General features: G+C 40.6%; 1 protein-coding gene across 1 annotated transcript in view; it reads right to left on the bottom strand.

The window, feature by feature from the left end:
* Positions 1-20,315: 20,315 nt before the first annotated feature.
* ABCB5 (ATP binding cassette subfamily B member 5) overlaps positions 20,316-24,487 on the bottom strand; it is a 36,547-nt gene continuing 32,375 nt past the window's right edge. The window contains exons 27-29 of the mRNA XM_075050480.1: positions 23,714-23,920; positions 22,556-22,702; positions 20,316-22,023 (exon numbers count right to left, since the gene is read on the bottom strand). Coding sequence (XP_074906581.1) covers positions 21,826-22,023; positions 22,556-22,702; positions 23,714-23,920 — 552 coding nt within the window. The 3' untranslated portion in view covers positions 20,316-21,825. The remainder of the gene's footprint in view (positions 22,024-22,555; positions 22,703-23,713; positions 23,921-24,487) is intronic.

Here is a 24,487-nt window from a genome sequence, read left to right as displayed (position 1 = left end):
TTTCAAGCCTTATGTCCAATATACTAAGCTACACTGTACTGGACTGTATGTGTCCTTTTGTGTGATTTTGCCTTTATTTATCTATTTAAAACATCCAAGAGAGAAGAATTTATAAGCCTGGATGCAAGTTCCCTGTTTTGGGATGCACTTCCTTTATTCTCTACTCAGAAAGGGGAAATACTATAAATGAGTCATCTGATAGAATATAGACTTTCTACGGCACTCACTATAAAGCCAAACATTTCTTCTCTGCCAAAGAGCTACAAGCATGAGAAATCATATTGCCTCTCCATATATAGGCAGTGCAGCACGCAGCTTCAGAGGGTTTTCCAAAGGCGTCCAGAATTGCCTGGGGGCGTGCAGAAGCTGCGTAGCAAATAGCAGCTACAGATCATTTCAAGAGAAATATTAGTTCAACTGCAACCAATTTCCTGCCCTTTGCCATGGAAGACTATTTTGCATGAGCCTATTTTTAACTTGCGTTATTATTATTCCTTTACTATGTTGTGATAGCTACAGGAGTACTGTTTTCAGTCTAGCAAAGCAAATGTTAACGTGGAAAAATGGACTTATTCAGGCTGTATGTAAAGGCAGAAATAATACCGCTGCCCTTTATTTTCCAAGCAAAAATCATAGCAAAAGATATATTGGAAGCGCTGGTGCAGAACTTTATGAAATTAAAGTCTCAGGGACCGATAAGAAAAACACAGAAAGACTACCTGCCTGCCAGCTTCTATGGAAGATGTAGCCTGTTGTGCTAACCACTCCAGGAAATCCCAGCTTAAATCAAAGTCCTCCAGCCAAGCTGCTGACTTTGTGCGTGGTGGACAAGGGGGGACTTGCAATGACTGCTTCTTTGGCCCTGAGCCTTTGCTGCTGACAGTTGTCAAGGGTCCCACAAGCACCACTGAGGCTGTCCTGTGCCATTGTAAGTTTGAGCGATGAAGGACCCTCTGAAATCAGCCTCTTGAGACCTCGTACACCTTCACATCTGCAGTTTCTTACCTCTGTGTTTTGCCTCTGCAAGCAAATAAAACCACAGCAGAACTCTACAACGTTGTTTTACAAAGTACATTTATCCAAACCATGCTAGGAGGCCAGGTGATGCCCCAGCTGATACACCTGTATGAATGCCAGTAGCAACCATAGCTTTCACAAATAGCTTCCCAGTGTGCTGACAAGAACAGTCAGAGGTATGGGAGAGGGAAAGATTGACAGTATAAAAAATAGCAAGCACTGCAGAGTAAGAGAAACTGGTACACTTATTTACTTTCAATTATAATGCAGGGAAACAGGAATGGAATGAAATCTCCAAGGCAGTGATTAAAAAGTGGTTGAAGATGCTTTAAAAAATGTATGAGCATAACTAACCGATGAATTTCCCTAGCTAAATACTGCAGAACCATAACAACAGAGCAAAGATTTTAGTCTTGAAAAACTTGCTTGAACCAATTTTATGATGATTGACAACACAAAGTTAGCAATAGATGGGATATGTTTTTAAAACTGAAAGACAAATGGAACTCTTTACCAGCCATTGCAGTCCATTCCCCATTGAGTTCACTACTCATCAGGATCAGAAGTATGCTAACTGAAAAAGTTTAGTATGAATTTTATCCAGTGAATTCAATTGGGCTGTAGAGCTCAGGGACTGAACCTGGAAGGTTCTTCTATTTAGAAGGGGCAAAAGCTACCAGGAATTGAACAGCCTTAGGGCAAATACTCATCTCAAAAAAGATATTATGAATGAGAAAAGAACCTACGAGAAGGGAAAAATATTTTTATCACCAAATTTAGTTGTATTTTAGATGTCAGGATCATAAGGTTGAAGTGAGAATAACCTCAAATCAAGCAGATTCATATGCTGCAGAAAATGAAAGCAGCAGGAAGGCCATCATGTATAATTGCCTCCACCATGACTCCATAATGTAGGCATGATCTAAACTACTAAGTCAATAGTAGTCTCAGCTTTCCAGGAAGCTGATTATGTCATGTATGTGGGAAAGGCAGAATCACAAAGGGAGCAGACAGCACGGAAATGGAACTGACCACAGCCATGGAGCTCATATGCTCAGCCCGGATAACCTCTGTTCCGGAAAGGAAATGGCATCTGCAGTTCTGCCCGGAGGCAGCCAGTCTGAGACATTCTGGGTGCATCAGAGGCATGTCACATGCTTTACTTGGCAGAAAATAGATATCATGAATATTTTTGGATGTGAAGAAACTGATTAGAAATGACTCCATCATCTTCTAGACTTGTGTGAATAGTTTAGGCAATCCTAAATTTATTTTACTGTACCAATGGTATGTGTAAGAAGAATCAGGGGAAAGTGTAATTTGTATTCAATTTTATAATCAGTAATTTAATGAACTGTTCCCACATCAGCAAAAATTGAATTTTAAATCACCAGGTCAAATAAAGAGAACCTTTCAGTACGTAACTGATGACTTGTTTAAAGTTTCTGGTGCAAATTTTCCGTGTTACCCCAGGGATGAATATGACCTGCAAATCCAGAAAAAAAATATATTTACTGGAGTAATACAAGAAAACAAGGTCACCGCCACTAGCATATTCCATTTACAAGACAACTTAGAATTAAAACTGTAACTCCTTTAAATTCAGATTTAGATTTAGATTGTTAAAGACTCATGCCACTACTATTGCATACAAGGCAGAAGCTCAGACCAGAAATTTTTATTTCATTGGTGCCTTTACCTGGTATTAGAGAACTTTTAGGACTGTTAATTTATAAATTACACACTTATAAATACATCATCATAAGTGACATAACACACAGGAAGTGTAGAGCACACAACCTGATTTGCAAAGATTGAGCTATGGTTAGAAATACACTCTTCTGAAAAATGCTTCTATTTGACAGGTATCTTCCTCTGTCGTTACACTCAGCAGATTTGGTATAATGCATAGATTTTAGAAATACATCTCTAAAGTTAGTATCTTTTGTATTACTTTATTTAGGTTCTTCCAGCCAAGATGGTTGCTGTCTCCTCTCATTTCAACTAGCAGTGATGCGAGCTGGCTTTGTGCAAAATGTCGCTCTCTGTATTCACAGAGGAAGGCTGTAGATGTCCAAGCAGCAAATAGAAGTGGCAATGGCTAAGCAACCTGCAACCTCTGATCCATTCAAAGCAGTAAAAGACAACAGTCATCTGAAGCAAGGAAGTTTCTAATGAATTTCTTTTTTAACTGAATCTTTATCCTCTGCTGAGGGAGAAGCTGACAGTTAAAAAGATTAATGAGAAACATGAAAATTGAAAGAAAAAAAAATCTCCTTTTTTGACAAAATATAGTAGCTCAAGACTAATGTCTGTCAATCTTATAGGGATTAATGATGCCTTACTTAGAGCAAAGTCTGCCACGAGGAGCAAAATTTTGTAAATGACTTTTAAAGTTTTTTTTCAATTGAAGTGATGGACCTACTTATACACTTTTATGTATTTGTAGTAAAATAAATATTACTACATATTTATAATATTTTTATATATTATATCACATGTAATATATTAAATGTATTAAATGTATCATTGCATGTGATATATACTTATACACTATGTAAGTGTTATGAAATTCTTGTTTTCTTCTGGCTGGATATATATGTGTTTCTGCAGAAAGAGTACAGAAATTTGGATCAGTATATGGTATTTTCTTAATGAATTAATTAAATCCTTGCTTTTAGAGTGTAGCTTGTTTAAAAAAAGAGCTGTGATCAATTTTTCCATGTTGTGTAATTGCATGCTTACAGACTTGCTTTAGACTTATGAAGATTATTGTCTTTTTGTATTTTTCCTTTAAAATACAAGCAAATGATATTTCTTTTCTGAACAGGTTCTACCCAGACCTTTCCTTTCCCCAAGATTAATACTCTTGACTCCTACAGCATTTGAAAATTCTGGCAACTCTCCAAATGATATGTTGAAAGGATTTTCTTATTAGTATCTTATCTGTGTTTCTTGGCGAGAGGTTTGGCTCTGAGTATATAATCAATAGTTTGCCAAAACATAAGTTCAGTGGGAAGCTTCTCAATTTTATACAGAAGCTTTTCTGGATTCACACCTTTTTTTTCCTACAGCTTAGTGAATTTACAAGAAAATTCTGATGGAAATAAACATTCCCCTGCTGCCAAAAGTGAATATAAAACTTATGGCCATGCACCATAAAAATCAGCTTCCTACTTCCTAAAGGAAACTTTCCTAAAGAAAGTTTTAGATGATGGGGAAAATGTTCCTGAGGACAGCATGGAGCTTGGAGCAGGAAGATGTTTTTCTGAAACAATATAATAATCTATTTTTAAATGAAAAGCCTTTTCTCTCCAGAATTATGAAAGTTGCTGTACTTGGATTATGGAAAGACATGCTGCATTTTGGAATAGGCTTTTTATTTAGGACGTTTCTTCTGTAGTTTTCTTTGATCTCAGTAAAACACATGGGTGAGCCTTGCTAGAGGGGGATCTTGTGTTTCAGTCCTATCAAAGCATAGTCTTTGCAGAACATACTGGAAAAAGCTAAGGAATTAAAAAAACCCCACAACTGCGTATCTGTCTCTCCTTGCAATAATGTTGTCCATCTTCAAGCCATGGGTGTCCATGCCAGCTCTCCAAATTCATCACAAGTGTCAGTATCTGTTAGGACTTTGTTTTAGGGACAAAACCACAGATAAAGACTTCTTCCCAAGTCCAAGCTCAAAGTAGTTTTGATACCTCAGGAAAAGACACCAAGCTAAGTTTGGAGCAAAGTAGAAAAGCTGTTGGACTACCCTTTTATTGTGCATTTGTTGGGGTTTTTTTGTTCATTTGTTTGTTTTTTCCTCACATTTGCCTCCATCTTAATATTACTCTAACAATTCTTTCACTGGCTGGTCCCCCTAATCCGCATGCTGGTGAATGGATGCTTTGGTTGATGGCTCTCCATGCAATGCTGTGCTAGCCAGCTTTATCAAGAACGGGCACGTGGGTGAAAAGGCAGCTAGGGAGGAGACATGAAGTGATTTTATGAACCCCAGCAAATTGTCTCTGCAGCCAGACAGTTGCAGAGACTTTAAAAGCCAAGGTTATCTGCAGAATTGATGAAGAAAGTATTGCAATTAGACTGACATTTTATACAGAAATATAGGTCATTTGCAATGTTCCCTTCTGACTCTGGCTTCTTCCCTTTGCTTTATGATGGTTGGCCATCTTAGCTGTATGTATTGTTTTAGCTCCTAAAACAGTAACTCAGTAAATCAGGATCCAGTGCCTCCAGTTTGGAGATATCTTTTAAACACACATGTCTGGATTCACAAATACAACCAATATATGAGAGCTATAGAAAACACTTGGATAAAAGTGGTATTTTAATTTTAAAAAGAAAAAAAAAGGACAAAGGGAATGAAGCTTTGTGAAAATATCTGTGAATTTGCTTTCCCTTGTCTTCAGCTCTGGCTCCGGGGATTCCTTAGTGAGACCAACACCTAGCAGGATGATTACTCAGGAAAAAGAGACAACCTTGCAATCCTGGGGGCATTACCATGTAGTGCATCCATAAAACTGTTCACCCAGGATAGTTCTGATGCCATAGGCTTACTGACCTGACTGCTCACTGGGGATTTTCTTGCATTGTTATGTAGGAAAGCTACTATCTTCTTCTAGAGGCAGCATTTGTCTCTGCTTGCACTCTATTTTCTTAGTCATTAGCAGTGAATGCATCACCTACCACTTCTCCCTGGGCAACAGCAATGACAGAAACCACAACGGAAAACCAGTGTCCTCACAGTCTCTTCCTTCTCTGCTTTTGTTACACAAGATTTCATAATGTTAATGATGTGCGAGCTTACTCAGCTTAGGTTTCTTTACAGACAGCTGATTTAGGCGTGAGAAGGTTCAAAATTCATTCATACAATAAAACTTGACTAGACACCACTTTATTACAAGAAACAGGTAAAATAGAAATTAAAATCCACTTTAAAATCAATTTTATAGGATCTCTGTTGTTTTTTCCCAGGCATCTCTGATGGGACAAGGAAAGAAAACCAATGTCTCTTGGTTAAAATACCTCATCCTTTAAGCTTTTCCCTACATCTCTTCAGAGCCACATGGTGTGAGGTAAATTGCTTGCCACTGAAATAATCAGAACTAGTTTAACTGAAAGAAAGCTTAAAAAAATCTAATAAAACTAACAAAATTGGAGATTTAACTTGACTTAACAATGCTCCTGAAATATTTGAGCACACTATATTCCAGGAACTCAGTTTATCCTCTTGCATTGAACTGCACAGTTTCAGGTACAATTACAGAAATAGGAAAAGATTACTGGGACTTAATAATAGTTATTGAACCACATACTCAGCTAGAACCATTATTTTGGCCACGCAGTAAGCAGGCAGCTCTAGTTACAAGCAAACTTCAAAACACTTAAACCATGCCGCCCCAAATCAGAAAAGATGAGAGTGCAGTGCAACGGCAAAAAAAAAAAGGGAGTAAAGCCATCTGTTTATTGTTCACAGCCAGGCAAGGAGAAGGTGATAAAGTCTCTAATGCCCACATGTTAACTATTTCCTTGACTGCATCTCACTTACCCTCTTAATGCACAGGCTTATTGACAAATAGATGCAGCAGAGGAACTGCCGGCAAAATTCTCTGGGGCTCTGAGGAGAATGAGTTATCTTCCTCAGGAAAGTTACTCCTGCGGTGTAAATTTTGTCACATTGGAAGACATGGGTCTGGCAAGTCAAGTGACCTAAAAACACTAACCCAGGACTTCCAAAACTCATAACTCTGCAATTGCTTCATGGGCTGGGAAATCTGGAGCTTGAAGATCACTGTAGTTCCCTGGGGTTGGACTTAACACACAGCCTCAAAGGACTTTACAGTCAAATAGAAGACATAGTTTTATTGGCAGTTTTGCTTCTGTCTGTGCCTTGGAGAACCATGGAGTTCCCAAGAGAGAAGAAATTTTTGCAGTGAAGCGTCTTCCCCCTCTCTCCCCAACCCAACATGTCACAAGACAACATTTCTGCTACAAATGAAGGTTTGCACAAGTGGAAACGTCTTAAAAAAACCCCACACCAAAAAGAGGAGTCTGCTGTGAGAGGGGATTGCAGAAGCATGAACTATCTGCAGTTTATACTGTGCAAAGAGAATAGGCCGTTCATAGTTGGAACTAAGTATCTTTGCATCCTAATGGCAAGTTACCCGAGGAGCTCTTTCCGTAGCAGCCCTGCCAGCTTGCAGGGCTTGTGCCCGAGAGCGGCAGCGTGCTATCGCAACAGCATGGCAGGGGCACTCATGGCATTGCTAATGCAGCTACAAATATTGCAGGAGAATAAACAAGCAGCGATTTGTACAAAGTTTGTGTGCCAATAGATGTCACTGTTGCATATCTTACGTAGCTTTATGGTTCTGGCAAATGTTATCCGACCTGGCTGTGCTGGGAAAGATCTGTATATGTGTCCCATTTCGTTTCATAGACTCTTGTCTATGCTTTTTTATGTACAAGCCTGTCCGCATGACAAAGAGCAAGCACACTGGGGCATCTGCGGGCTCGTGCTTCATCAGTTAGATAGCTAAAAATAAGTTTTGTCTGTCACATAACAGTAAAAGCAGACCTTTATCATTGATCTGTCCGAATTTTCAGGCCTGGCAATTAGCAATACCATCTGCAATACAGTTGATAATCAGACTCCACAGAGATAACAGAGGTGAAACTGAGGAGCCGCAGAGCTGCACACAGCAGCCCACAGCCCCTCCGGTGTCTCGGCGCTGAGATAACATCTGCTCATGTGCGGTGTTGTTGTGGGCACATACAACTGGGAGCAGGGCTTTGGCATGGCTTTTTGGCAACCCCCGTGCCTGACTCATGCTCTGAGAGAAATACCAGAACAGTCCTCTTCTAAAGCACCAGGAAAATGCGCTTCTTCCACACCAGACGCATCAGCTGGACACTCCTCTCTGTGGGGAGGGAGAATTTTTCAGGGGGTTTTATTCTCTTCCCAGGGGTTTGCTTTCCCTTACTTGCCAGATCATTCATCCTGGCCATCTCCTTTCATGCTGTGGTCCCCGCACCTCTGGTTATATGGCAGGGGAATTACAGAAAATGTTACTATAATTAATGTGTCACTGCAGGATCCTGTCCTGCCTGTGCTTTCATTCTTGGCTAGTGACTCAGCCCCTCTTTAATTCCCCCTAATGGCAATCAACGCGCATCAGTGCCTTTACCCCAAATGGTAATGTTTTTCTTAAGGACAGCGAACATATCCCTTGTTTGGTGATGCCAGGTGGAACACAAGCGGTTTTGATCCTACCAGCGTAACCAGAAAATTCAAAGAGTTTTTTGGCCTCCTGAATTTCCTGCATCTCATTAGACTGTCCGGCACACATCTGTAACAGCTCACAACCAGGCCTGTCAGCACATGGCTCATTAAAAAGCCATGGCTGCCAGCTTCTTTTTGGCCTAAATCCTTCCCTTCATGGCGTAATACAAATACTGGTCTGTGCACTGAGTACCTTCGTGGGAGCTTGAGGAAACAAAAGCAATCTCTTATCAGACAGTTCAGTTCTCCCTGGGTGTCAAGTGTGTGCTGATGTGCAATAGCCTCTGTGCTCCTCAAGAGTGGGGGAAGTGGAAAATCCCCACAGATGAGACTCTGAGCTGAGGAATTTGCCTTGTAAATTACACAGAAAGGTCCAATGGGTGAGAAGGTTTTCTTTTGTCCTCCTCGGGTTTTTTTCATTTTCTCTCCTCCCTCAATCATATCATATCATATCATATCATATCATATCATATCATATCATATCATATCATATGCAACTTGCAAGGTATATACTTAAAAAAAAGAAAGGGAAAAAATATATAGGGATTTAAGTCAGGGCTGTTATTTCCAATTCCCCTTTACTCTGTCCTAATTAAAAAATATTTCTGGTAAATTATTAGAATTTAATTCTTGGAGCATGTGAACTACTAAACTTATGTCAAAAGCCAGAATACCTCAAACTTAGGCTGCCTTGAAACCTTTGTCATGCCAGTAACAAAAGCTGGAGGTACAGACTGAGTACCATCACCTTGCGCTGCTAATACTGCTCTTCCTCAGGAATCTCAGACATTTCCTGCATGGGGGATTCAGAGAATTTCTCATGAAAACGTTGCTCAAGACCTATTTTGCCTAAAAACCTTTTGATTTATGTCAACTTAAAAATATTTGACTGTCTGTTGAAGCATTAAAAAGCACTGAGAGTTTTGTGGGCATGTATTAAGGAAGGAGGAAGAGTGGCTTTTTATTTAATACTAGCAAGTTGAGTGTTGGGTTTTTTCAGTAGTAAAACATTAAAATGAGGTAATCAAACCAAATATGGATGAAAACATAGGCGACACATCTCCTTTCTCCTCCAGGCCCAATTTGCCCCATGAGCGAGAAAGTCAGAGGGGCAAGGCTTGCTCAGAAGGCCCATACAGGGCACGACCAGCAGGCTTGGACCCCAGCCGCCTCCAGTGGGACAAGCGGGGTGGAAGGGGTGTCCCACCTGGGACGGCGCTTTGGGGGTTCTGCCGGGGCGGCGCAGGTGGTGGCTGTGCCAGGCAGGTGCAGAGCGGCACGGCTGTGCTTGTCGCACCGAAACGGGTGTTTGTGTGGCCGGCGCTGAGAGAGGCATGGCGAGGATGGGCAGCGGCTCTCCGCCGCCACGGCCAGAGGTCGGGGCAGCCCTGGACAAAGCACGGGGGACCAGAAGCTGTGGCTTCCTGTCATTGTCCTCCCTTTCCTCTTCCACACATCTGCCTCCATCCATTTTCCATAAATCTTTCTTTCCCATCCTGCCTGAGCAACTTGGTGAGCGTAGGTGGGGTGACCGTCAGGGTGCTGCGTGCTCCGCGGCTCAGCTCGATGAGAAGGGCTCTGCAAGGTGCAGAGGATCTTCCTGCTGCCAACTGTAGATGCTGGGGCCCCAGCCCGACCTCCCCAGTGCAAAGGGGGCTTTTCAAGTACTTTCCTGTGCAACCTACGTTGTTAGGCCAAACGTTTTTCCCTGGATGAGGCTGGCACAGCTGGGGACAGAGCAGCCTCACTCAGGGTGTGAGGCGGCACTATGCGATGCACTACAGAGCATAACCAGAACATAAACAAATTTTGTTTTCTTTTAATTAACCTGGTTTTCCTCTCCTCAGCCTCCCTTCCCCAACAGGTTCCCGTCGTCACAGGAGTCATCTGCCAGAGTTGCATCTCCAGTTTGTTAGAAACAGGACTAGGGGATCTGCTTCGGATGTGTACTTTATTCAGTAAAAAGGGCAGCCGAGGTTAGCTAGAACTATTCACAGCTAAGTATGGACAATGGTTTTAGCCAGGAAAAATTGATGAGAAGGTAAAGCTCTTAATCTCAACATTTCTAGGACAAAAATATTGATTTTTACCTGAAGAAATTGTTTCTAATAAAGGATTTTAAAACCAGAAATAATACTTTCAGTTTCTGCTTGAACAAATGTTCAAAATTGTTGGCTTAGCCAAAATAATTTTTTGATCAATGTGTTTTCATTCTGGCTTCCCCCAAAACAATTTGGGGGACAACATCTTTGCAATGGTTTTGCAATTGCAATTTGCTAGACAGGAACTTGCTGTGGCAGAATTTAACAACGTCAGGTAAGACCCTGAGCAGGTTTTGGAAACTGTCTGATATATACCCTGGCACTGATCCTGGCGTATCTAACAAAGTAACCGGTCCTGCAGACATAGCTCCCCTCCCTGTTGTCTCCTCAAGGCTCTCTTGGTGCAGTCTCGGGGGGCTGTGACAACCCCTTACGCTTCGAAACCTTGGACTGGGTAGACAGATGGCTTATCTCAGCTGTTGCTGGATGGAGAAAATCCCCTGTCTTGTGATCTGAGCATAACAAGGTTTCTTAGAAAAATATGACCTTTTGAAATCTCTACTACTAATCACCCAGGGAGCAACCATACCCAACAGAAATCCTCTGTCTTTTGTTAGTTTCCTGTAGCATCATTACTCACCACTTCTGGAGTTTGCTTACCCTTTTCATGTCTAGGACTTCTTTGATTCAGACACTTTATTATTGTGTTTCATGTGCTTGAAAGTATTCAGGCAGGACTGAAGCTGAACGGTGCTAGTCATTTCATAAAAAACCCAGGGAAATACCTCCCCTTCTCTTGACGGGTTTGCCATTTAATCTGAAGCAAGATAGGACAAGTGAATGAGATGAGCTGAAAGAGGGAAGGCCACATGAAAGATGGATAGCTAATGTCCTTGTAGAACATCATTTACCCCTCCAGCCTCATGAAATATTTCCAGAAAACACACACATCTGACTATCATTTGACTCAACCTTTAATGGTTGCCAAGTGTTTTGGAAGGTTAAAAGAGTGCCGAGTCCTGAGGAAAGATTTGGAGCTGTTTCTGCTTGTGTGTATTCATCTAACCATGTGCTCCAAGTGTTTAAGGTTTGGGGTTTTTTCCTGCTTTATTTTTTGCTAGACTGATCTCATTTGGGGACAGGATTCTCCCTACCTCATCAGAAAGAAGCCGGCACATTTTAGAGGCAATTGTCTAAATAATAAATATGGTAACAATTATAGTAAAACCCCTTCTGACTTTGACTTGCCACCAAACTGGGATTACATGCAGTAACTGCATGTCAGTACTGGAAGTTCCCAGACATTTCCAGTTCTAACAGTCAATCTGGCCATCTTTATCTTCCCCTCAGTAAATGAAACACAGCAAGCCACTTTTTGTGTACCTCTCTTTCCAGGGAAACATTACCTCAGGTAATGTGGTCTTACTAAGTGGGCCCTTGCTAGTCTTAGTGAAGGATGGAGCTACCAGGGCAGCTTCGTTTCTTTCTCTGTAGCAGTGTTTGCAGCTGAGACATTGACTAAAATGTGGGGCAATCTGAGAAGAAATGGGGGCATGAAGGAAATTCCATCAGATTTGGGGGAAAACAAATAGAACTATGGATACTAAAAAACAAAAATGCAGTAGATAGTTTTAAACAATATTCTGTTATTTACAAAGCACACAATCAAATAACATGACCTGTTATATGCAACATTAAAAACCATTTATCAATGCTTGTTTTCTTTTCCTTGTGCTCCTGGGTTTTTTTTATTAAAAAAAATGAGACTCAGCTTAAATATGAGTTGTGTTAGCACAGTTTATTATAAACACATGTGAATGTGCCAGTCCTGGTGGCATTATGATTGAGTGTTCTTAACAGGAAAGAGGATAAAATAAATTTTTAGATGTACTATACTCCCCATAAAGATGAAAACAAGCTAAAGAAGTCATGGCAAAAGCTGAATGTTAGCGAAATGCATTCTAAATGTCACCCACATAATACAGTTCTTTACTGATGCTTGGCAGTAGCTATGTAATGATGACTAGGGTGGGATAAGCTGTGCTCCTGTTGGCTTGAGATAGTATTTAAGGACACTCAATGTGAGGGTATTGGCCCGTGGTGGGTGGCACTTCTAGACTCCTCCTGCACTGAGCATTTTCTTAGCACGGTCTGGGGTCCAGAGCAGCAGCAGTGCACTGCTGTCCCTGTGTTTTTCTGAGAACGATGTGCAACTGTGGGATGGCTGGGGGAAGAATAAAAATATGAAGCCTTCACAGAAAAGCTATATTTTCTGGAAGAAAGCAAGCCTCTGGCAAAGGAGTGAGATGAGGAGAGGTTTAATTTTGCTGTAAGAAATGTTTGCAGAGAAGCTGGTTTGGTTTGTGTAGCTTTTCGTAATACCATCTCTCATGGAAGCCAGGGGGCAGCTTCTGGGGTCCAGACAGACCTGCTGCTGCTTTCATAGCATGAGCTGTCTGGGCTTTTCAAGTGCAAGGAGTTTAATTGCTTTCCCAGGAGGTATGGCTAAAAGGCCTAGACATAAAAGCTAACAAAGGTTTATCTACTGAAAAATGGAATAAATATGCGTGAGTAACTAACATCATGTGGGCAAGCGCAGTATGTGAGTCAAGAGTGGTGGCTTAAGTGTCTGACTAAACTGAAAAGAGAAATTGCATCATCAAAGCTTGATGACTGTCAGAAGAAAAAGCTACTTTTGACTCTGCAAGATTGAACTAAAATGCTGAAAGCAAATGGAATTTTCCCATGATTCATTTGAATTTTTGCTTGGATTCTTTCCAAACTTCTCATCATGAGGCAATCTCTAATGTATTTAAATATACACAAATATATATTTTATAAATATAAAACTATAAATGCATTTAAGTAATTTAAGTATACTGATATGTATTGCAAAGTGTATGCTTCCCTTTCTTCCATAAATGGGGAAGATTAGACATTTTCTCTCAGAAAAAAGCACATCCATAACTCTGTTTATTTGTGAGAAACAATTAAGAAGTGATAGATGCAAACATTTTTTAATGATGGTGGATGCAGACAAATTTATCAGAATCAATACACATTATCATGCTGTGCAACTAAATGTATACATGTAAAATAATTATAGCAAGGCTAAGATATTAAAAAAAAAAAAAAGAGAGAGAGAAAGAAAACATTAAAACATAACACTGGAAGAGTCCCAAAAGGATTGGCAAAAATTCGTGGAAAAAGTTGCTCCAGGTCTCAAAGTATGTGTGAAATAAGAAATTGAAGAAAATAGTCATGTGAGTCTTTATTGGGAACCCTATTTATTCCAACTAAAACTACATTACTGAATATTAAAAAGTAAATCACATTACAGATGTCTCTTCACATTGCTCTACCATCATAAAAGTGGCCCATTAAAATTCCATTTTCATATTCAGTGTTGCTGACATACACTTCATTTACAGTAAATAAAACACATGTACTGGGTTTATAACCAAGACCATTAGTGCTGTACAAAGTGATAGTTGTGTGGTTGAGTTTCCCCTGAAGCAACACACACACTACATTGCCAGGTGTATGTTCATATGAATAGCAGATGTGAAAACGTGAACTCGCCTTACCATTTTTAGTGTGGTTTCATAAAAAAACAGGCAATGTATGGGATTGTCAGAGAGACACCATTTATTCTGATCCCTGAAAATGTTAACTCCTTGTTTAAAATTCCCCTCATGCCATCCAAGAGGGAAAAAAATCCAGATTCTGCTAATTCACTCATTATTACAAGCCATTTTCGATGCTTCTGCAATCCGTAAAGCTCTTTTCCATCTTACGTATTCAGGATAAATAATTCCTGTTTCCTGAACGTTTGTCCTTCACTCCAACCTTCTTGCACTGCTAATACCTAGACAAAGAACCTTCACCCTCCTGCACTGCAGAGGCCCTTCCTCTTCCTTGAAGCACTCCTTGTCTGCAAGAGTGCGCTCCCCAGAGCCTTTCTGGTCGGGACCTCCAAAAATGATTTGCAGGACTGATAAGCTAACCTAGCAATCTCTTTAAGAAAGATCAAACATTCAGAGTGGAACTCCCTTCACCTAGTAAATGTATCATCTGAACAAAAACTGAGACTCCCTATTTAGACTTATGGTAAGAAATTGGTACTTCCCTGGTGTAGTTCACTGTATGCTCAGACGGACATTTGGAAACAGATGAGTCATTTCCTAGAGTGCTGTAAAGGCAATTTGATTGATTGCTTCAGCCCTAAATGTCTGCAGCTGAGTGGTAAGTGTCCCATGGCAGCGCCTCTTCCCTCCTCGTTTCCCTCTTGGTAGAATACTATGTGCATTTTCTGGGAATGCTGCCCATGGTGGATCAAATACTGAGGATTATCCTTTTGCAATCAGGGGTGAACTTGAACAATTATTTCCACAAAAATAGCCATATTCAGGTCATTCTTTCAAACCTCAAGGACCATAACAAAAGGAACTATTCTAGTGGTGACTAACTGCAAGGTGGTTTTGCTTTGGACAACATAGGAGAGGCCAGAAGTCACAGATGATGTTCATAATGATTAGAAAGAAATGAAGATGTTACTCCTATGGAAATAGCAGAGCAAGGGAATATATAATGGTCAATCCAAACAAGTCCACAAAATCTATTTGTTAAACTAACACAACTTTAAAATATCTTTCTGTGAAAGCATTCGGTAAAATAAAGATTGGCATCTTCAGGAGAATTACAGGAAGGCTTAGCGAGTTTGCTTTGGAGCATGTGATACTGATGTGATACAATTGGACAGGCTGGGGATAACTCAAGTGGATGTGTGAGCTTCCCTAAGGGCACAGCAAGTTATTATTTCCAGATGGAAAGACATGCTTCAGAAAATAGTTTCTGGACATAACTGCTGATGAGCCAGGTAGGCAATAAATGCTAAAATGAGAAGATGACTGCTAGGGTATCAGGTAGATAAGAGCTGCCTGCAGTCTAGATGACAAATCACAGCACAGAGGCAGATGGAAGCAATCCAGTTTAAATGATTCACTTACTGAGAGCAATGACCAGTCGTCTGCTGAGAAATTTTTGTTAATTTTAGAAAGTAATCCTTTTGCATCACTATTGCTTTTGGCACTTCCCCTCTCATCTCTCTCTGTCCTTTTGCATCAGATCACATGGTGCAGCATCTGCTGTGTGTGCTAGGGAAGGTGCTTGAGGAGGAAAAGCAGTCCAGGCAAGTGGAAAAGAACAGTCAGGGCGAGCCATAACCCTGGAAAACGTCAGGGTGATGGGCAATTTGTGGTAAGGCTTATATGTAGGTGTCATGATTTCGGCTGGGATAGTTAGTTGTCTTCCTAGTAGTAGCTGGTATAGTGCTATGTTTTGGGTTCAGTATGAGAAGAATGTTGATAACACACTGATGTTTTCAGTTGTTCCCAATTAATGTTTATACCAAGTCAAGGATTTTTCAGCTTCTCATGCCCAGCCAGCAAGAAGGCTGGAGGTGCACGAGAAGTTGGGAGGGGACACAGCCAGGGCAGCTGACCCAAACTGGCCAATGGGGTATTCCATACCATGTGATGTCACGCCCAGTATATAAACTGGGTGGAGTTGGACTGGGGGGATTGCCACTCGGGAACTAACTGGGTGTCAGTTGGTGGGTGGTGAGCAACTGCATTGTGCATCACTTGTATAATCCAATCCTTTTATTATTATTGTCATTTTAATATTGTTATTATTATCATTATCAGTTTCTTCCTTTCTGTTCTATTAAACTGGTTTTATCTCAACCCACGAGTTTTACTTCTTTTCCCGATTCCCTCCCCCATCCCACTGGGTGGGGGGAAGTGAGTAAGTGGCTGCGTGGTGCTTAGTTGCTGGCTGGGGTTAAACCACGACAATAGAGCAGCTGGAGGTTGATAAAGAATAGCGAGGCACTGGATTCTTCTACCCTTGCGTGGAAAACTATCAGTCCTTTCCAAGTACCTAAGGATCAGAACTTAACAAAATGGGCCCCTCTAGTATATTTTACAAGAAGAAACTACATATATGTTGTTTGTGGCCTTGTTGCTTAGCTATTTCTCTTCTTGCCTAACTTCGTTGAAGATCTTAGAAACACCTTAATGTCTCAGACATGAAGATGTGTTTTACAGAAGTCAAGTTTGTCCTACATACAGTAGTATGGATACACAGAAAAAGGTCATGTACTGACTTTCATCCGCTGTCTTGACTGGCTCATGTACAGTTTGGATATAGTTGTAGTGACTGCCAAGCCGTGTTCCTCCAGTATAAGACAAGTTCATTTGCAAAGAGAAGAACTTGGAAATACCTTGGAAAAGCTGTCACTTTATTTCCTTCTTCAGCAAGACACAACCACGGCTTCAGATAAACTGTATGAACTCTTCTGCTTTTGGTTGTTTCTCCTTAGAAAAAGTGAGTTCCCTGGGTAGCACCCAGGTAGCAAGCAGCGGGTGAGCCATAAATGCAGGCAGAGCTGGAGCACAGCTGCGACAAAACGCTTCTTCGGGGATGGGGAGGCACCAGCCTCATCCAGAGAAGATCTAAACCCTTGAAATCCAAACTCCATCGGCGCTTGGTTATCAGCTGTTCTACTGATCTCTGTATTGTAGGATCTAGCAGATCAAGATCTGGCTATTTTTAACGGTGTTACAAGGGCAGCTATTTTCCTAGAGCAGACACAGGTCAGGAGAGCAGTTTCACTTCAAACCCTCCAGCAATGTCAGGCGAGCAGACCTTAACGATCCCACATAGTTTCTTAACATTTCCCTTACTAATTAGGTGAAAACACCAACCATTAACATTTAAATAGGCCCGCTCCCAAGTGTGACAGGAATTTTCCTACAGCTCCACAGGACGAGCCCTCCCTCAGCCAGGCACATTCCCACTTGCAAACAGGTAAGTGAAGTGTCAGCGGTACAACGCGTGTTGATGGCAGCTAAGAGAGGACAGGTTAGGTATTGCCTGCCACAGGTTGGTTAGCGGAATGTCGCAAACTCTTCAAATTTTAATTAAACTCATAAATCTAATCTAGGGACACATTGATGAACTAGTATTTCAGCTGACCCTAAAAAAATTCCAATTGTTCTTTCTCCCCACTTTTTTTTTTTTTTTAAGAAGAAGATAGTTTCTAAAAGTACAGGGGTTGTGAATTGCAATTTTAATGAAAGCTTTCCTTCTTGCCATACAACCAGCATTATTAAATAACTTCTTTATGACGATGGGTACTTTACAGATTTTAGATGAATATAAATTGAAATTTTATGGGCTGCAGAGGAAAGTAGACATTTGGGAAAAAACATGTGATGATAAACAATATATTAATTTACTGGTTTGCAAACAGCATTATTCCTAAATTGCCAACAGGTATTTCAAACTGAAATAGCACATCCAGGAATGGGAAACATCCACACCCACTGGGACTGGTGGAAGCCTATGCTCATGCAAACAAGAAGACAATTAACTCTTTGAGGCTATAAAATAATGGGGTCCTGTGCTCTCTAGTTCACATGTTTCTGTCAACTATTTATCCCATCTCTGGGGCTTCAGTCTGCATTAGTAATTAACATTGTAACTAGACTAATGATTGCAAAGTTTTAATCAAATTTAACAGCTATGTATGATACTACAATGGAGTTAAGTGGTTAAGAAACAATTCTTTCTCCAAAATCCCTTATAAATGCCTTCTCTGAAGTCTTCACTCTCTTATTTGGACATCATACATTAATAATTCCATAGGAGACTTAGACCAGTGCTGGCATAAAGCAAGTGTCTGGGCTAAGTGCTTCTTGTCTAGTCATGAATGAGGCCTTTGGTGTTCCTTGAAAAGCACGGGCTGATGTGTTTCCTTCATCACTATTGTTGTGGTTTAACCCCAGCCAGCGACTAAACACCACGCAGCTGCTCACTCACTTCCCCCCCACCCAGAGGGATGGGGGAGAGAATTGGAAGAGTAAAAAATAAAACTCGTAGGTTGAGATAAGAACAGTTTAATAGAACAGAAAGGAAGAAACTGATAATGATAATAATAACAACAGTAATAAAATGACAATAGTAATAATAAAAGGATTGGAATATACAAGTGATGCACAATGCAATTGCTCACCACTTGCAGACCGATGCCCAGTTAGTTCCTGAGCAGTGATTCCAGCCCCTCCCTGCCCCCAGTCCAACTCCCCCCAGTTTATGTACTGGAAATGACATCACATGGTATGGAATACCCCGTTGGCCAGTTTGGGTCAGCTGTTCCAGCTGTGTCCTCTCCCAACTCCTTGTACCCCTCCAGTCTTCTTGCTGGCTGGGCATGAGAAGCTGAAAAATCCTTGACTTCATATAAGCACTACTTTGCAACCACTGAAAACATCAGTGTTATCAACATTCTTCTCATACTGAACCCAAAACATAGCATTATACCAGCTACTGCAAAGAAAATTAACTCTATCCCAGCTGAAACCAGGACAACTATCCTCGTGGCAGTCATTCTAGGGGTAAGGTCCCCAGTGACACCAGCAGTGACCCACCATATTGTGGGCATGTTTGGAGAACACTAGCCCCTGCTTGGGCACAGATAAGGAAGTCTTTTTTTAAGTCTGGCACCTGGGGTAGATGGCAGCACAGGACAGAGAGTCATGGGGCCAAGAAATCCTGTGCTCTTACGATGTCCTCATTGGTTTTTCTTTTCTGTCAGGGCTAATTCTTTTGATCTGTATATCAGTGTAGGGTTTGGTGCTGAAAAGGTGCTTTTAACATACATTTGTCTCTGAATTTAGGTCTGCTTTTAATCAGAGCACAGCCCGTCTGCAAGCTCTATGGGCATATCCAGCTGGGAAGGTGACTTGGATGGTCTGAAATAAACCATCAGAGCATAGAGTTTGTTGTTAGTGCCTCCAAGCTGAGCATATTAATCTATTTATCTCTCATAGAGTCAGTAAAGTCATCCAGTTCAGTCTGTCTTAGCAGGCATGCAGCAGTGTGCTCTTTTGTCATTCTTACAGATGTTTGGAATTTTGCTCAGTTTCCTTGCTCACCATCTCTTTTGTGTGGGGTAGGACTTGCTTTTGTCTGGTGTTTTTCTCAGGTCTGCAGCTGAACTTTTAAACAGGGCTGTGAAATGGGTGGCTTTTAGTATGTTTGTATTGAGATAAATCAGTAAAATACATTCATACATTACAAAACATCTCACTTGTGAACTTAAGTAAATCAACACTGTTTACTTCAACTGTGTTTTGCATTTCCCCTTTTCAATCACGTACGAGTAGAGAACGTTCCAGAGGCACAGCTGTCAGGTACTGCTCTTTCCCTGCTTGGCTGCCACAGCCCAGAGCGGAGCACACACGCTCCCACTATCACGACATTGGCACCTGTACCTTCTGGCTGCAACCAAAACCCACACCTACCTTTCCATAAGGAACAATCCTTAACATATGTAGCTGGTACTGAGTCTGTCCAGCTATTGCATTATATGAGAATGCTCTGTGTAAACAAGGGTGAGGAACATGCCAAAAGGGATGCAAATGTAATCACTTTTCTTTCCATGGTAGATAATGTTGACCTCTGAAGGGTCAAATAAGGGGAAACACAAGTCACAGAACTTGTTTTTCTAGGTTGACCATGCTGCAGCTCTTTCAGCACCTTCCAGGTTAAATAGTGCCTATTTCCTCACTCCACTTGCTCCTGTGCTTGTAAATAATTCCAAGCTGGTGGGAAGGAAGCATGTTTTGGATTCTTTGTTATCTGCATGGATGTGGCTGCAGTATTTTCCACAAAGATGGTCTATTAATTAGCCCCAGATGTTACATGATTCATTACGTTACAGAGCCTTAGCTTAGTGACTGTTATCTCTTCTATTTATATATTTAAATTAATTGCCCATTTTTACTTCATCTTACTTAATTATTGCTGCAATAGATTGTAATGGATTGTAATATTACAAAAATTTATTATTCATCACAATGGTAATGAAAAACACATAGACATCTAACCCCAAAGTACAAAATAACTCTTTCTTTCCCCCAAAGATGTCTGGATCAAGAAGGAAGACATTTTATTTTCAAAACTGAGAATCAAACTCTACCGTTTGTAATTTTAACTCCAGTGCAGAAACATAAAACGGAAAAGGGAATTCATTGGAGCCCACATTGGATAATTGGGAATGTAATAAGGGCAGCAGCTCCTGCAGTGTCTGCACATCACGAGAAAGCGAAGAGGTCACACGAGGGGTGCCTGAATGAATGATAACTACTCTTGTAACAGTCCCTGAGAAAAACTGTGTGAGGGAGAGTGACTGTATTTATTTTGGCAAAGCTGAGACTAGAATTTGTTTTCTTTTGTGTTTTTTATTCCCCTCATGGATCCTGATGCCGGAAAACAATTGAAATGAGCAAAGGAGATAGTCATTACTGTAAGTTTTGTCTGCTGCAATTGAGCAGAGTTATGTGGAAATTATAAAGTACTGCAGGTTGCTCCAGGCCATAAATCCTAACCCAAAGCCACGTGCAAAGCCTTGGAAAATTAAAATGCTGCAATTTAACCAGCCCCAAAAACCCAGCTGCTGAGTCACTCTGACTACACCGTACATATTCTTCAACTGTTGAAGGATGTATTGCAGCACCCTGAGGAATATATCAGAGGAATAAACAATTATTAAAGCACATGTGTAAATGAGTTTTGCCAACACTTCAAACAATGTTTAAAATTATCCATAGAATCATAGAATCATCTAGTTTGGAAAAGACCCTTAAGATCATCAAGTCCAACCAGCAACCTGACACTACCAAGTCTACCACCAAACCATGTCCCTAAGCATCAAGCCTATTCAAAATAATGGATCTCATATTGAAAACCACTTTTTAATTTTTTTTTTTTAAGAGAAATTATTTACATGGCTGACATGAGTCCACTCTAAAAGAAGCAAGCCTAGCTCCTCTTCAAGACTTTTGAAATTACCCTGATGGATGCAAAGAGTGATTAAACTCTGTTAGGTCAGCAACTGAAAAATACTAAATGAAACAATGGTATCTTTTATGTCAGTTTATCTCTATATCGAAAGCTTGTAACTATTACAATTATTGTCTGAAATAGAATATTGAATCTCCAAGAAATATGTGAAGCACAGTAATAGTAAAAATGTGGCATAAAGTGGGGAAAAAACCCCAACAAACCCACACATCCAACCCTTTCTCTCTAAATTTAATACAAATGCCTTCATTTGGAATCTCAGCAGTCAGTAAGAATTGATGGTCATCTTTAATTAAGAAGACTTGATAGCTGCATTTGGCTGGTGAAGAAACCCAAGGGGCAAGCAAGCACAGACACCAGCTTACTGCTTATCCATGATGCTTAACCACCGTGATACTCTGGTACTGCTACTGGGTACAGCCACCAGGCTGCAACACATGGTCCCTGCTCCACCAGCACAGATGCAGCCAACATTAATTCTCTGTAAGCTTTTCATGACTTCCCAGAAAAAAAAAAAAAAAAAAAGAAAAAAATCTGCAAACAGTACTAATTAGAGACTTGTGCATTTACAAGGGCATAGTAGTGTCCTTCCTTTGCCAGTAATTGGCTGTGGGTGCCCTGCTCAACCACCCTGCCATTCTGGATCACTGCAATGATGTCCGCAGTCTGTACAGTCGTCAGGCGGTGAGCAATGATGATACAGGTTCGACCTTGCCGGGCGTTATCCAGAGCTTTCTGGACGATCTGCACACAGATGTTGTGAAAATGCTGTTAGCACCTGGAAAGCCCTCACTTGTCACAGGAACCACATTTGATTTCTTACTCTTTGTTATCACCTGACTATATCTCACACAGATATACAAGTCACTGCATACATGAGACCCTTACTCAACTCAGGGTTTCTCACCGAGGTCAACAAGACTGATCGAATGAGGATGAGACATTGAGAAAGGGGTTCTTGGGCATCCATTTTGGTTCAGAACACAAATTCAGTATTTACTGTCAAATACAGCTAATAGGAAGACAGCTGAAGAGTATCAGCTCCCCGTGGTGTTTTCCACTTAAAGTTTTGGGCTTTTCTACTTGTTTATTTAGTAGATATGCACAGCTTCCTAGTGTTCGATTCACAGCTTGCAGCTGGAAAACCTACTGGGATACATCTGCCCTGTTGTTTCACAGCTGAGCATTTGCAACATGTTTGCATTGATTTCATTCTACAGAAATCAGCTAGCCAGGTACATAGACATATATATTTCACATAATAATCATTACCCACCTTTTCACTTTCTGTGTCAAGAGCAGAGGTAGCTTCATCCAGAAGCAGAATGGCAGGATTACGAACCAGAGCACGGGCAATTGCTATTCTTTGTTTTTGACCTCCGGAAAGTTGTGTTCCTTTCTCACCCACCCGGGTATTATATTTCTGGATGTTAAAAATTAAAAAAGAAGGCCTGTGAATACTCTTAGAGGAGGAAGATTAGAAAAGTAAAGTTTTATGCATGGCTATAAAAATGATTAGGTATTTCCATCTTGAAAGAAAAGAATGGTGCAAGTGGTTTTAATAAAGCCAAGATTTTATAAAGACCTCTAGTATAAACAGTTATATATACAGCCACACATATTTATACCTGGTCTGAAAATTTACTTCCCAAAGGCTGGAATAGGTTTTGAATGGTACCACCAGTGATACAGCAGTAAGGTGTCCACAGATATCTGCTCGTGAGCATATAATCATAAGAGTAACTAGAGATTTAATGCTTACTGACATATGCACGAAGAACTTGATCCTGCATTACTTGTGACTGAAGAATCCCAAATGTCATTAGCAGTAATGAAGATGAAATATTTTTCAGCATCATTACATCATTTTCAAGTTACACAGAACTACAGTGAAAAACCATTAAAGCATTTTTCCTTGTTAGAACTAAATTCTTGGCAGGCATGAAGGTCAAATGCCATGTCATTCACTTTTGATTTATTGTCCCTTCGTATTTGTTAACAAACACTCCCTGTGCATGTCCATCCAATTAGAAATAGAGCATTTAGTTTTACTGAATTATTTTAGGAAAAAAACCCCAAACAAAAACCCTCTCTCTCAGAGTAACTTGAGAAGTTTCTGCTGTCAAACAAAGAAACTGTCAAAAAATTTATGAGGACTTATTTGTACAGAGTGTCCTCTTATTCCCCCCCCCCCCCATTCTGCTTTGTCTACCACTCTATTAATTGGAACATTGGGGTTTTTTGAAAAAACTAAGAAGCATTTTAAGATTGAAACACACTGACATTTTTTGACATAAATTCTATACCTTTTCTTATTAAGGAAAACAAAAATGTTTGTTTTTAATTTGATCTGTGTAAGTGAGCATTACCTAGATTTCTCCATATCATTCCAAACATCTAATATCACTGTGAAGAGAAGAACACTACCTCTTACCTCTGGCAGTTTTTCAATGAAGGTATGAATATTTGCTGCTTTAGCTGCTTCTTCAATTTCCTCCTGACTAACCACCCTACTGTTGTCTCCATATCGAATATTTTCAGCGATGCTGCAGTCAAACAAAATGGGCTCCTGTGACACCAGGCCCAGTCTGGACCTCAGCCATTGTAAATGCAAAGATCTGGTATCAAATCCATCTGCTAACTAGAAAAGGCAGCAGAAAAATGATGTCAGGTTGACTACAGAGCTCATCCACAGATACACACTGCAAACAGGAAATGCGAATTGTAAGAGGAAGCCTGTTACGTGTTAGATTCCCAGCTGCAATCAAGTACATTTTGCATGCAAAATGGAAAAGAACCAGTAGTATAGATGAAATATTTCCTTTCATTAGTTTTTAATGTTGTGTGTGGTTTTGCTTTCATTTCCCAGCAGACAGAGTGCAGGTCACAGGCTGTTCCTGCAATCCTTCCAGCCCTACTGACCACAAGAAGCAGCACCAGGACCCTCACGGGAAAGCCTATCCCTAAGAAACTGAACACAACAATAAATATTCTCAGCCGTAGGCCTCTAACTCAATCTTAAAACCTCCAAGGAGGTTTCTCTGGACTTTCTATACCCATTAACGGGGATGGCATCAAAAAGCCCATTGCCACCTTCTGATGGTGACGCAGTAGCATCCCTGTGGGATTGCACTGTATTATCTGAAGCATGTATCTACGACCCTCGTGTGAATTCGTATCAGCAAGATGACTAACACACTGACAAGCG

Source organism: Buteo buteo, chromosome 2, assembly GCF_964188355.1.
Source record: "Buteo buteo chromosome 2, bButBut1.hap1.1, whole genome shotgun sequence".
NCBI classification, from domain to species: domain Eukaryota; kingdom Metazoa; phylum Chordata; class Aves; order Accipitriformes; family Accipitridae; genus Buteo; species Buteo buteo.
This window is presented reverse-complemented; position numbering and strand designations above follow the sequence as displayed.